The sequence below is a fragment of the Melitaea cinxia genome, chromosome 23 (genome assembly GCF_905220565.1).
Source record: "Melitaea cinxia chromosome 23, ilMelCinx1.1, whole genome shotgun sequence".
NCBI classification, from domain to species: Eukaryota; Metazoa; Arthropoda; class Insecta; order Lepidoptera; family Nymphalidae; genus Melitaea; species Melitaea cinxia.
In genome coordinates this window covers 8,745,706-8,761,162 of record NC_059416.1, presented here as the reverse complement: position 1 = coordinate 8,761,162, position 15,457 = coordinate 8,745,706, and the positions used below count along the sequence as shown (strand labels likewise).

Genomic DNA, 15,457 nt, shown 5'->3' with positions numbered 1-15,457 from the left:
TAAAATGTTATGTTAAAATAAATGTTATTTTAAAGTAAAGTTAGATTTTACAAAAAAAAAAATAGTTTTTAAAACCCAATTAATACATTAAGAGATAAGCGAGGTTAATTGAACACCGGAAAAAAATCTCTCAGGATTAATAATTTTTGATATCTTCATCTTAAATATGTAAATAATAAGGTGGTTTCGCCTTGTGGTGGGCCTGCTCCAATTAAAACACATATATTTAAACTTCCCACACTTAATACTTAAACCGAAACAGATATCGTGTGACCTCTCTCTAGTAACCAATTACAAAAGTGCACCACTATTCATTGCTTTCGCGCTGGCCATTTTGACAGTGGATCTGTGCATAACCTCAGGGGCGGTCAACGTGACTCGATTTAAAAAATATGCCAATACAATTTTACGTCGTTTAGTAATAAAATCCCATTGATATGTAATAGTTCCGCAATAGTAATGTTCCAAAGTATTTTCGCAGAACGTGGATCGATATGGTAAGTTAGGTTTTATTTCTATTTTTCCATTTTTAGGACATCCCTAATTTCCTGATAAAGTCCATATTAATATTCCCAAATAACTATGGTCTTATTAGGGGTAGGATGATTTAAAATCGGTATGATTAGTTAGCTTTTGACATAAATACAAATGATTGATTGATATGATTGAATCATCATTATAATCATACATGAATATAACAAATTGTCTTCGGTAAAAATAAGAGTGGAAACTTTGTAAAAAACACATCAGGGCTTAGGATGGTCTGAAACTGATCTTCAAAATGTCTGTGAGTGTGCGATGTTTATTTATTTTGATTTTTTTATATTTGTTACTTATTTGTTCTCCTATAAGTATAATTTACTTTTTAGTAATTTGATGAATTAACTATTATTGGGTAAAAAATTCTATTGTTAAATTTATATACGTTTATTTTACTTACAGCTATAGTGATTTCTGAACAAAAGAAATATATATACTTTTTTATTCGATTTTTCTGACAAACAATGCAAAAAATCTTGAAGTTCAATTGTGGTCTTATTTAGGACTAAAGACAAGCTTTTAAAAAATATTTTTGGTAGTCACTGGTCATAGGCTCTTTATCTTTATCCTGTACATTTCCTTTTCTAATAGAAATAGTTTATTTGATTATGGTGTCTTATGAATGAACACACTTTCTGAATCTATAAAAACTAGATCCTTATTAGACGCAATGACTGTATATAAATATTAAATAAATATATATTTTTAATATGCACATCCTGTAGCACGCTTCTAAGATTAACAACTTAATGCTTGTGTTATACATAACAAACTGCGCCAATGGATTAGTCATCATACAAATCTTAAAAATCATAAAACCTGACCATATCGTAAAATTATTAATTTGCAATATATATAGGTTAAATCCTAAAACCAAACATTAAAACATAACGAAACTAATTATAACTCTTAATTATAAACAATAAAAAGAGGGATTCACTTTTATCTCAAACCGAGGGAGTTCCCATTTAACACGAGTTGACCCTTTATCACGGCAAATTAATTAATAGTCTTATAAATTCAATTATTCATAAAATGACTCATATTCCGTATACAAATACGTATAATAATTACGTAAAATAATTTCAGTAACTGCAAATATATTTTTGTGATGTATTAATATTTCTCAATATATTAATGAGTTTGATTTACAAAGAAATAAAAACTTGATTTACTCGAGTGACATACGAAAAGAAATTACAGTTTACACATTATTTTATTGTTGAAAATGAATTTCATTAAGGTTTTCTTCTTCATTTTCGCGTGCATCGCTTTGACTACAGTTTCTAGTGCGCCGAGTCCCAAATGGAAATTCCTGAAAAGAATTGTAAGTTAATTTTTTATATCCCCTTTTTTACAAAGGATAATCCTACTACTTCCGATTGTTCTTTATTGCGATCAAGATACGCTTTAAATTAATTACGTTTATTAGGCGTAGAGATATAAGAACTGTTACTGCCAATCACTCTTTATTTGTAAGAAAAAATGTTTTACTGAAATTAGTAGATTACACTAAAGTTATCTATATAAATAAAAATGAATGTTGCTAAGCGCATAACTCGAGCATGGCTTTGTATATTAAGTCCCAAGGAAGGTTTTAATATTACAAAAATAAAATACTATTAACCTTTGACAGAACGACGTATCCGGGCGGCTAGTTTCATTTCAAATAAATTTCCAAATCAATATTTTTTTACTATTAGTTTACTAACATACAACTCATAAAAAACATATCGATATATTTAATTTTTGTTATAATTTCATAAAATACACGTCATTTTTGTGTATAAAATAATTTCATTTTTCTGTTATGATTGATATTTATAATTTAATGTGGTTTTTATTACACTCATATGACTCAATATTAAAGTCGTATCTTCCACAAGCTTACACGCAAATAAATTGTTTCTTTTAGTAATAAAAAACAAATTGTTTCTAAAAACATAAAAGTAATATGTAGTGGTAACTTATTTTACACAAATGTTTATTATAACATGCTCGTATTAAAAATAATTAAATTTATTGTTTTGTATAATGTAACCTTATTTAAACCAATCAGTCCGGAAAGTAGGCCTCGAGAATCGGTCGGGGTCCGTGGAGTGGCGGCGAGTCGGCTGTGGTGTCCCGCAAGGATCGGTGCTGGGCCCGATCTTGTGGGACATTGGTTACGACTGGGTCCTGCGAGGCCGTCTCCTCCCCGGGATGGGTGTCATCTGCTACGCGGATGACACCCTCGTTTACTCTCGGGGACGAGACTACAAGGAGGCGGCGCGGCTGGCCGAGGTCGGACTCGACCTCGTGATCAGCCGCATAAAGAGTTTGGGGCTTCGGGTCAGAATTGACAAGACCGAAGCCCTCCTCTTCCGCGGGACCGGACGTAAGGGACCCCCACCGGGGGCTACCCTGCAGATCGGAGAGGGGAGGGTCAGGATGAGCTCCCAAATCAAATATCTGGGGCTCATCCTTGACGGAGGGTGGACCTTCGGCCCACACTTCGCTGTGGTGGGACCGAAGGTCGTGAAGGTGGCGAGTGCACTGGGCAGACTCCTCCCGAACCTCGGAGGACCCAGCGCCGCCTGCAGGCAGCTATATTCCGGAGTCTGCCGGAGTATGGCGACGTACGGTGCCCCGGTTTGGGCGGATCGCCTCACTGCGAGGAATAAGGCCGCGCTGCGGTCTGCGCAGAGGATCATCGCGGTGAGGGTGATCCGGGGGTACCGTACGATATCGTGGGCTGCAGCTACTGCTCTAGCCGGCGATCCCCCGTGGGAACTCGTGGCGGAGGTCCTTGCCGAGACCTACTCATACGTCTCGGGTAGGAGGGCTCTCGGTGAGAACCCCACGTTGGACGGGATCCTACGGGTGCGCCGGATGGGGCAAGAAGCACTAATGCGAAGGTGGGGCGAGGACCTGGCGGAGCAGCCGTATGGCACACGCGTAACGGCTGCCTTGCGCCCGGTCCTTGAGCGGTGGATGCGCCGTAAGCGCAAACCCCTCACCTTCCGTCTGACGCAGGTTCTCACCGGGCACGGCTGCTTTGGTGAATACTTGTGTCGGACGGCCCAAAGGGAGCCGACGACTGAATGTCACGATTGTGGCGCGGTGGTGGACTCTGCCCCGCACACCCTCGAGGTGTGCCCGAGATGGGCGGCGCTACGTCGCGATCTGACGACAGTCCTCGGAGGGAACTTGTCACTGCCGAGCGTTATCACCGCGATGCTCGGCGACGACGAGTCCTGGAAGGCGATGGTCTCCTTCTGCGAGACAGTAATGTCCCAGAAGGAGAACGACGAGCGGATGAGAGAGGGGGCCGCCGACGAGGCCTCCGTCCGCAGGCGACGAACGGGGGTGCGTAGGAGGCGCTACTTAATGCGTTTCCAGTAACGCCCCTGTGCCCATGTCGGGCCGGGATGGGAACCCGGTCCTGCTAGACATGGCGTCGTCGGGATTGTTCAGAGGTGAGCCGGACAGTCCCATGGAGGAGAAGTCTGGTCTTTTCGCCGAGGCCAGCCTGTCGCTGGAGGGATCCTGTTGCCTGCAGATCCGGGACCCTCCAATTAAAGCGGCTGAAGGCTCCCGCAGGGGTTTTGGTCGGTAGTGCACCCCCAAGTGCTAAGCCGACATACGGTCTAGGAATGCCTACCCGGGCATCCTGGATATCACCCGTAAATGGGTTACCCTGCGATATCAAAAAAAAAAAAAAAAAAAACCAATCAGTCCACGTTTCTCAAGTTATAATATATACTTTAAAATGTCAGACTAGAACCACTTATTTTTTTTATATATCACTAGGTCGGCAAACAAGAGTACGGCTCACATGATGGTAAGCGATTACCGTAGCTTATAGATGCCTGCAACACCAAAAGCATCGCAAGCGCGTTACTGACCCAATCCCCAATCCCCCCCTCCCAGGAGCTCTGGTCACCTACTCACCAACAGGAACACAATACTGTTATAAACAGCAACAAATTTCATTATCAATGCAGTTATACAATAATAGCCACGTGTAATCAACGTAATAAGGTCGTAATAAACAATATTTACTCATATATGTATCAAAATATGTAATCATTTTGAATATATCACAATGTCATAAACAATCTCGGTACCAATATCAATACTCAATAATCCAATTTTGTTTGTAATTGCTATGTCAATAGTCTCTCATAACAACTCATACTAATAAAGTAAAACTTGTTCAGTATCTGTATAAACGTTATTTTTTTAAATGGCATGTTTGGTAAATTTAATCTTCATTCTATAAATATGTTTCTTTGATTATTATAATATTATTGGCCCAATGGATTTACTTTAGGCTGTCTTAGTCTTATCATTTTATACTTCAAAAAATTCTGATAGTATTAGCGAAAGACTAAAATACTATTAAATAAGAAAGGAAACTTTTTGCCTTGTTTTGTATGGATTTAGATATTAATTTAGGATTATTTTGTCTCAGGAAAAAGTTGGAAGGAACATTCGTGATGGTATCATCAAGGCTGGCCCCGCGGTGCAGGTGATAGGAGATGCGACGAAGATCATAAGACCAGGAAAATGAACAGTACCGCCTAGAAAATAAGACTAATTCTTACAATACTCAATGCACCAAGTGTCTTAACCATACAAGTATTATGTTAATAAATTTTTTTTATAAGATTTTTTTTGTTTGTTCTCATTTACACAAAATTCCAAAAAATACTTCCAACAATTAAATAAATATTTTTATATTGAAATTAACTGCCCCCAGTAAGATTTTCTCCTGTGTCGGGGGTCCGGAAACATAAACACAAACACAATAGAATACATAAGCACAAACGCTCAGACGACGACAAATATCTATATGGTCAATATATAGATGTCTGTCGTGAGCCAGCGCAAGAGCCAGTGCTGTGACGTCACACGTCTCGCTAACACAATCTAAAAGATGATGAACCTTGAATATAGTGTTACCATCTATAAATGTTTTTTTTTTTTCTAAAGACGTACATATACTAATTGTATTAAATCTTATCTACATATGTTGCATTAATCTAATTACATTATAACTTACTGCTATATCATTACATTATATACTGGAAATCGACATCCCCCCCCAACTTCCATATATCTGTATTTATATTACCTACCCTCCACTGAGCCTGATGTATCAACACTTAATCTGTACAACTATATTATTCAAAGCCTGTGATATATTATAAGAAAAATAACATATAACCAGATACAAAGGTATAACTGAGATTAAGCTTTGCTGGTTTTAATCGACGTTGTTGTTTATGACTCAATTATTGCACGTGAGTTTGTGTACTTAAATAATTGTACAGATTAAGTTTACAACTAAGATAGGTATATAGAAACACGAGATAATTGTGTTTGTTCGCAAACGAAAAAAAAGACCAACTTCAATTACATCGACAAATAATACAACGAATTTAGATGAAAAAATAATCAAGTAAATATATATTATTAGATACCCAATCAAAAGTTCGGAGGTAACATACATAAAAAATATACATCCGATTGCCAAACTATATTCAATATACTCAATAGTGACACTGGTGTAGTGTGTACCGTGTAGGCGCTCTCACACCGGCGATTGCGGCTTCGATTCCTGCTCGAGATGAATATAATTATGTATTTGAACAAATATTGCTTTCCGATCTGGTTATCTGTCCTTGTGTGTTTCACTCTGCCTCGGAAAGCATGTTAGACATTGATCCCGGTTATTATCTTAGACACCTGATTGCGATCGTTGCTCATAGTAGGTTGAATATCCGCCGACCCGCAGTGGAGCAGCGTGACGGGTTACGCTGTGACCCTTTTCCTACATGCATATCAACACTAGAATGACATTATAATTTAACAACCTACTACAAATAGTTTCTGCATCCCCTATGACTAAGACATATTATTATTATCATTATCACATTAAGACACTAGACGGATATCTAGTTCAATCTTTTTTGAATTAAATTTCAATTACCTTTTCATAAAGTCTAACTCAGAAATTCATAACAGACCAATGAAGAATCCAATTAAGCATCAGATTTTGAACAGGATATTTCCTGCTGTCCCTACCCCAGTTAACTTGTAGTGTTTTACGATTTATTTTTTAAATAATTAAAAAAAAAATATGTCTCATGCTTCTATAAAACATTTTAAAACTAACTAACAAAAAAAAAAAACTAAACTAACTAACTAAATTTTTTTTATAAAATAAACAAAAAGCTCAAATACTAAAACGTATTACGTTAAATTTTATCATACAAAAGAACTTAAAACGTTTACATAATATGTAGTTAAATGTATATTTTATTACTGGATGTAAATTTTTTGAGATGACTTTGTGGTGTAAAAGTCCAAACAAAATTAAATAAATTCTCATACAATTTTGTTGAGCTTTTTAAACTAAAAAATTATTATTACCATAAATTTAAAGTCAAGAAAAATATTAAATACAATGACCTCTTAAATTATCTTATAATTATTATCATAATTTGTCAATTAATTTAATTATTATTGACGAAGAAAAATCCGAAAAAACATTTATCATAGATGTTAGAAAAATAAATAAGAAGTAAATATGAATTTCCATTTAATTAATATAAATAGTTTTTGAAAGTTTTTGTAACATAACAAAACCAAATAATTTACAATAAATAATTATTTCAATTACACCTAATTCTTAAACTTTATTATCCTTTAATCACAGTGCTTGCTTGTCCTATGACTTCGACAGCTGGACCCGCCTTGATGATGCCGTCTCTAACTCTCTGTCCAAGCTTCTCCTGAAATAAATAGTAGAATCAGATTTAACGAATTTTGTGTTGAGTATAAACACTTTTTTTATCTTACAACAAACATTAGTCAAACTGTTGGGTTTGAGTTGTGTTTGCATCTTCCTCATGCAGATAACAATATTTATTTATTATATTTTAAAATATATCGTATCGTATTATCATTATTTAATTTGCTATGTCATTTCAAATCTATACGTCCGTTAACAAATCGAGTCAGTTAATTTTATGTGTTCTTTTCAAGAAACATTAATTTCGACGTATTGTATAGGTAATGTTACAAAGTTACATTACAATGTTATGTTACATTACAAAAGTAACATCAAACAAGTATGTAAACTGTTAATTGATTTTGATTTGAACTAAGACATATACTTTACGGTAATTGAGAGAACAATAATAGCTTTTGAAATGAAATTTTCAAATAACATAAATAATAAACGTAATACATAAAACACGTATCAAAAACTTACCAGTTTTTTAAACGGTCTAAATTTCGGAGCTGGATTGGCGTTCACTGATAAAACAGCCATTACACTTAATAGAACAAAAACAAAAAACTTTACGAAATTCATTGTTATTCTTGATATTTTATTTGTATATTGTAACACACTGTCGACTGCTTAAGCGTTGTCAAATGAATGTGTCTAAGACTAAAACACCTAGAATTTATATTTGAAAATTCTGAAAGAAGTTTCCCTTATATTGTTTAGACGGAATATATCCTTATTACTAGTTCCATAAGTTTTATAATCATTTGAAAATAGTCTGACGGTAAGAGTCGATTCCAGTTAGAAATTACAAGCGGGTATTTTTCAAAGCTCAGAGGAATCCCCTCACTTTGAAGTACTAAAGCAGGTTAACGTCTGTGTTCGTCACTATTTCTGTTCGTTTCATATTTAATAAGTTATGATTTAGATGATATACTATACATTGACAAAATTGTACTATCTTTTAAGCTGCAGTAGTAGATTATTATCAGCAATGTATTAAAAAGCAGTGTCTTTTGGAAATTTTTACAACTATAATTACTGGTGTTCTTTTATGAATTACTTTGAATCTATGTCAATAGTATTTTAATAATATTTATAAATTTTTTTCTTTTATGTTACAATAATTGACTAAAATAGTCATTTTAATATTATCAAAATAATATAGTGGTGTATTTTTTTTTATTTATTTATTCTTAATGTACACCGAAATACAGACACATATAAAGAAAGACACAATAGAAGATGTACAAAGGCGATCTTATCGCCAAATAGCGATCTCTTCCAGATAACCTTTGGGTACAGGACACGATACAGTAGCAGCGGTTAAGGTGTGCACAAATTAAGGAGTAAAGATCAATTATAAATAGGTAAAAACTACGATATGATAAACTTACATAATTATTAAAAAAAGTGTGTGGTGTATATTACATTGCGTTGCCGTAGTTTTTATATTCTTCCTAAGATACAATTTAAAATTTTAAAGAAATTAATTTCGATATTTTTAAATACAGGTTTACACGCACGGTCGTCATAACCCAAATTATATTCAAGAATTACTTTATTAAAGTATGGCTGTACAAGCACTTTTGAATCGTAAATTTTACTAATTAAAATTATATAGTTATTTGTTTAAATGAACTAATTATTGTCGGTTAAAGTGAAGCACTGATTGGGAATGTATATTTTACAGAGAACAAATGGGCAAGAACTCCGCAGATACTCATTAAAAAAACTGTCAATTGTTATAAATGTATTCATTTCTTTCACAATTCCCACATATATTTAATTTGAACAGAATAAAAAAATTATGTGGTGTCATGGGACACCGGGTAGGAACGAAGTTCCTTCGGATAGTATAGAAGCAACACAATTTGAAAAAAAATGTTGAATTTTATATATATTTTCTAGTTCTTAATTTTTTTTTAATTTTGTAGATTGGTTTTTAATTAAGTACATAAAAGTATTTAGGAAATTTAGTATTTTAGAAAATAACAAATACCGTTAAATAAAATAAATCAAACAAAATAATAATCATAATAATAATTCAAACTATTAAGTGAAATAAAAAAACATATGTCTTTATTTATTTTTGTCGACAGTATAAAATTACACAAATGTTTTAAAAAAAGTTTACTAGTAATATTTTAGTTTTACATACGTCAAATATGACTATATATCGTGTGACTGATATTACGTCACTTTCGTTATATATTTTACTCACGGTTTTAGTATCACATTTTTTTCAGTTCGGTCGCCCAGCCAAATGTTGTCTGCCGTAAGGAACTTCGTTCCAATATGCTTTAGTGTAATAGTAATATATATAATTGTAAACCTAAATAGTACGTTTACAAATTATCAATCAATATAACAGCTAGACTCGAGGCTAGAATCGAACCCACAAACCTGGCTAGTCGGATCAAGCATGTGGTATGTAACTTATGAAATGAATACGTATTGGCTCCTTGGCTCATTTACAAAATCAGGTATCAATATATTAAGGTAACGAGAAATGGTGACAAATGCATATTATTTCGACCTGGTTAAGTACATCAGTGTGTGAAGGGGATTCCTTCGATACCCGCTTATAATTTCTAAGCGGAATCGCCATTTACATTCTTACTACAATACTTTCAAACGATTACAGAACTTAGCGCACTTGTGATAAGGAATATAATCGTTCAAAAAAGTATTATGTAAATTGTGAGGATTTTCAATTATAAATACTAGCCTCCTTGGTTGTAGCTGCATTCTATAAACAAAGTTTAAGCAGTCAACAGTATAAATATATTTAAAAAAAAAATATTAAAAATAACAATGAATTTCGCTAAATTCTTCGTTTTTGTCTTACTAAGTGTAATGGCTGTTTTTTCAGTGAACGCCAATCCAGCTCCGAAATTTAGACCGTTTAAAAAATTGGTAAGTTCTTAATGTATGTTTCTATATTTAGTGACTTGTATTATGTTTTTTTTATACAACTAGGGTCTGTAAAGAATCGTACGGTACACGATTACCGTAGCTTAAAGACGCCTGCAACACCAGAAGCAAAGCAAACGTGTTGCCAACCCTAATACAGATGCCTTGGCCTTGGTCACCTTACTCACCACAGGAATACAACACTGCTTCAAAGCAGTGTTATTTAGCTGTGATCTTCTGTAAGGTCGAAGTACTTTCCCAGTCGAGCTGCTCCAGATTTTGAGCAGGATATTTCGTGCTGTGTCCTACCTCAGTTAAAAAATAATACAGTTTCGTAAAGGAATATTTTGTAATAGATAGTACTGTTATCTACAAATATTTCGAAACCTTTTCGGAACCATTCTCGACTTACTATAGAATATATAAGTCAAAGTTAATGAATAGATTACACAATAAATTAGTGTAACTTCTTTAACGATATTGTGTTACGAAGTAGCGTCTTACTAATAAAGAAAAATCTTAAAGATATGCTTATGTATATAAAAACATAAACATATTTAAAATATACAGTGCAAGGCTACATAAGTATTCTGATTTAACTTGCCTATGAATATAAATAACTTTATAGAGATGTACCTAAAAAATAAATTCTTAATCGTCGAAAATTTGACAAACGTTTGCAATTGTGAACACAAACGTCTCTACTAAGTAATAAGGATCAACTTTGATACAGTTTAAAATTCGTAACACCGTGAAATACAATAGTATATTTGAATTCAATTATTTCATTTAATTTCAGGAGAAACTTGGACAGAGAGTCAGAGACGGCATCATCAAGGCGGGTCCAGCTGTCGAAGTCATAGGACAAGCCAGTTCTGTGATTAAAGGATAATGGAAGCTTAAATATTAAATTTAGTTGAATAAATTATTGTATGTAAATTGAATATTATAACTTGTAAAAATTTTTATATTAAATTATTTTTGTTAACATAACACAAATTTTTTATTCGCTTATTATTTATTTACTCTAATTTCTATTTATTTTGTAGTATTTTTGTATTAGTAGAATTATCTCTTATAATAATAATAATTATACAATTTTTAATACGATAACAAAAATCGACCATCCAAGATTTCATTGTAATATGAAACTTTGAATAGTTACGAGTTCTATAAAGAACTCACTATAGATGCCGCCGCGGTTGTTTAGAACCGAATATAAAATCATCACATCAAAAATTTCGATCTAACATACATACATACTACATCGTTCCATAGTTTAATTGGCTAAAGCACCAATACGGTCAATCGTAGATGCAGGTTCGATCCCCGCTGAAACGGTAGATTTTTGATATGATATTAAAAATTGTTTAGAATTCCCTAATGTGTGGGTAACACACAAATAAATCGTATGAATAATTATACAAATTAGTTCAATAACATATTAAACCTACCTATGAATTATCTGCCTACGTTGTAACATTTAATATGATAGTCACAATTATAAAATGCTACAACCAAAAAAAAAGCATAACTGTATTAATAATTAACGATTAAAAACAAAGTATAAAGTTAAAATGTAGTTTAACGTCTTATTATTTTTCTCAAAGGGGTTTATAATTTTAATCTACGATAGCGATAACAAGGGGTTATATTTATAAGAAATACCAGCTTAATTAAAAAATGCCTTCTCGAACACCGCTTCGTATATACAAACTAACTAACCACGTATTTTGATTAAAATTTCAAAAATTATTTTTCTGAAAATTATCCTAATGAAAAACCCGACTTCTTGACTTAGAAACTTGACAGCAATAATGCCACAATTGTCGCTCGATCCATCGCTTTTAGTATGCAATCAATAAATTTTTCAAGATTTATAGGTTTTGCATGTCCCGCGGGAGTAATATAGATTATTATATTATAGTACTAGCTGTGCCCGCGACCTCGTTCGCGTGAAATTTAACAAAAAAGTTATTTTTCAGTTTGCAGAATTATAAAATAAATAAATTTCTAAAATAAGCCTATTTATTTCTTACTACATTAGCTATTTGCCAGTAAAGTTCCGTCAATATCGGTCCAGCCGTTTCAAAAATTAGCTGGAACAAACAGATAGACCGACGGAGAGACAAAATTGTTAAAAATGTTATTTTAGTATATGTACCAAGTATATGCCACATAGATGCATATAGTAAAAATGCGGTTATTTTAATATTACATACCTAGACCCCATTTTATTTATTTGAATAGATGCAATTAAAATTCGTTAAAATACAGATTTTTTCATGAAATTTCCCAGCGCATGCGCTATCAGTCTTCTGTATTCAAATCTTCTCGTATCTTTTTCTGTTATTTTGATTGTTATCGTCCAAATCTTGTATAACCACCTATTATTATACATCTATTAGAAAACTGACTGTTCTGTTGGATGATGCTGGTTTTCGTTCAGAATAATAGATTATAATATTAGTACAAATATATTTTTTATACATATAACCAAGGCAGCAAAAAGCGAAAGGCTCACCTGATGGTAAGCGATTACCGTAGCTTATAGACGCCTGCAACACCAGAACCAAGCTCCAATTCCCCCAAGAGCTCTGGTCACCTTACTCACCAACAGTAACACAACACAGCTTGAAAGCAATATCATTTAGCTGTAATCTTTTGTAATGTCGAGGTACGCCAGTCGGGCTTCTCTAAATGAGCAGGAAATTTCCTGCTGTGTCCTACCTCAGTCATATTTGTTTCCTTTATAGGAGTCTGATCTTATGGGTCAAAGATCTCCACTCAGTACCTAGAAGAACACGTTCAGCGGTCCCGGTTGCTATGATAGACACCTGGTAGCGTAAGCCTGCTTTAACTCTTTTCATACATGGAGAAGGTTGCCCATCAATGGGATGGAACGGGAAAAATCAATCAACTGTGTTCGAAGCGAATAGAAAAAATCCGCGAAATCTATAGACTTTCGTAAATGCTAAATTTCGTAGATGCTTTTGATCCAATGTATCCTTTCAAGGTAACAAAAAAGTTGGTCAGGGAATACAAGATCTTGAAAAAGAACCTTTTTGAAATTTCAAATAAAAAAAAAATCCCTTTACCAGATGCTTCGACAAACGTGATTAATGAATCGTTTCCATTAAACAATTATTATTATCACATTTATATGATTAGTCACACAAGTATAGTATTATTAAATCTTTATTGCACGAGAAAACACAATAATAAACACAATATACAAGAATCAGTAGGAAATGTCTTGCTCAAAATTTGGAGAAAGCCGATGTACTAGATAGCTCCTGGTCTTGTCGAAGTCCATAAGCTACGGTATCCGCTTACTCTCAGGCAGACTGCTCGCTCGTTTGCCACATTTTTAAAATAAAAGTTTCAATTGACACAGTAAAACAGCAATATCAATAAGGTTAACCTAAGAAAATAGTAAAAAATACACAGGCCGAAGACGGGCAGCAGTGTCTTCAGTGCGATAAAGCCAGTACTGCGGTCACCAACCCGCCTGCCCAGCGTGGTGACTATGGGCAAAACACATGAGTTCACGTTATTTTTGGCGTAAACTTGTGGAGGCCTATGTCCAGCAGTGGACTGTATAGGTTGTAATGATGAAGAAAGTAGTAGTAAAAGACGAAAGACTTTAATAAAATACTCATAGACACACTTCTTTTGCAAATCTACATATTTTACGTACTATAATTTGTGTTTATGAAATACATCATATTATTTAATCTTTTATCACAATAATAAATGAACTTTGAACTATAGTCATTGGCTATCAAACTATCAACATATAAGATCTGACGTAAAACAGGAATGTAACTACTTGATAACGGTATATGACTGTCATCTTCTTCTGTAGGGTAAAGGTACTTCCCATTGTTACTCCAGATTTCGAGCAAGCTTTTTCCTGTCGATCTCTACTCTCCATCATTGTTTGTCATCATCATTGTCATCAATTAGGCCTACACAGAACATGAACATTTCCAAATCAATTTTTTTTTTAATTTTCGGATGAATAAAACAACGACATAAAAATAACCTTTTTGAAATTTTACTAATTAATCATCATAAAAATAAACCCCTTTAGCAGATAACCGTCTCTATGACATTTTTTTTACTAACCAATTATAAATACCTAAGTAGGTACATTGAAAATTTTATTAGTCACGGTTATAAATTAATTAAATTTAATAACTTTAGTTTCAAGCATAACGTATTTTATTAAATAAACAAATAAATATATATTTTTTTGCAAATAACTTATTAGTAAAATATCCACTCCTCTGATAGGATTTGTCTATTTCACCTCTTATTTAAAATTATTTTTAACCTACTTCAAAAAAGGAGGAGGTTGCTTAATTCGACCGTATATATTTTTATGTATGTTGGGGGAACCAATTTTGATATGTTATTTTTTGTTTGAAAGGAGATATCCCAAATGTGGTACCATAATAAGGAAACTAGGATCTGATGATGGGATTTCAGAGAAATCGAGAAAAACTCTCGAAAATCCGCATAACTTTTCACTGGGTGTACCGATTTTGATAATTTTTAATTTAATTAAAAGCCGATATTTATCATGTGGTCACATTTAAATTTCATTGATATCTGATTACAACTTTTGGTGTAATCTTTGATAATGTGTATTTACTTGACTAATTTTTCGTTATTATTTAAACTTATTAACCAAAATGCAAAACTGATAAAAATTCAAGAATGTAAAAATTCTTGACTATATACTGTACTGAAGAAATTGAAAATGGACACAGTAATAAGATAAACTTTAAAACAAAAGTTTTGAAAGATTTAACTTTATCTGAGTCAAGGCCAGGCAGGAAATATTCTGCTCAAAATCTGGAGTGGCCCGACATGGGAAGTACCTCGACCTTACAGAAGATTACGGCTAATAATACTACTCCTTTCAAGCGGTGTTGTGTTCCTGTGGTAGGTAAGGCAACCTGAGCTCCTTTTTTACTCTAGGGGATAGGGTCGGCAATTCGCTTGCGACGCTTCTGGTGTTGCAAGTGTCTAAAAAAAAAATAAAAAAAAATAATGCCTCACACTCAACAGCCCCACTAGGGTTATATCCTGTATCAAGGGTCTGGAAATATACACAATACAAAAGAACAAACGCCCAGACCACAGCAAAGATCTGTATGGCCAAATACAAACGTTTGTTATATGCGGGTATATCAAACCCACAACCGCCAG

General features: G+C 33.6%; 1 protein-coding gene across 1 annotated transcript; it reads left to right on the top strand.

The window, feature by feature from the left end:
- The first annotated feature begins 1,739 nt into the window (after nucleotides 1-1,739).
- On the top strand, nucleotides 1,740-11,205 carry LOC123665040 (cecropin-like). Its single transcript, XM_045599397.1, has 2 exons — nucleotides 1,740-1,867; nucleotides 11,037-11,205. Exons 1-2 carry the CDS (start codon nucleotides 1,769-1,771, stop codon nucleotides 11,127-11,129), a joined length of 192 nt encoding a protein of 63 aa, XP_045455353.1. The 5' UTR covers nucleotides 1,740-1,768; the 3' UTR covers nucleotides 11,130-11,205.
- The last annotated feature ends 4,252 nt before the right edge of the window (nucleotides 11,206-15,457 follow it).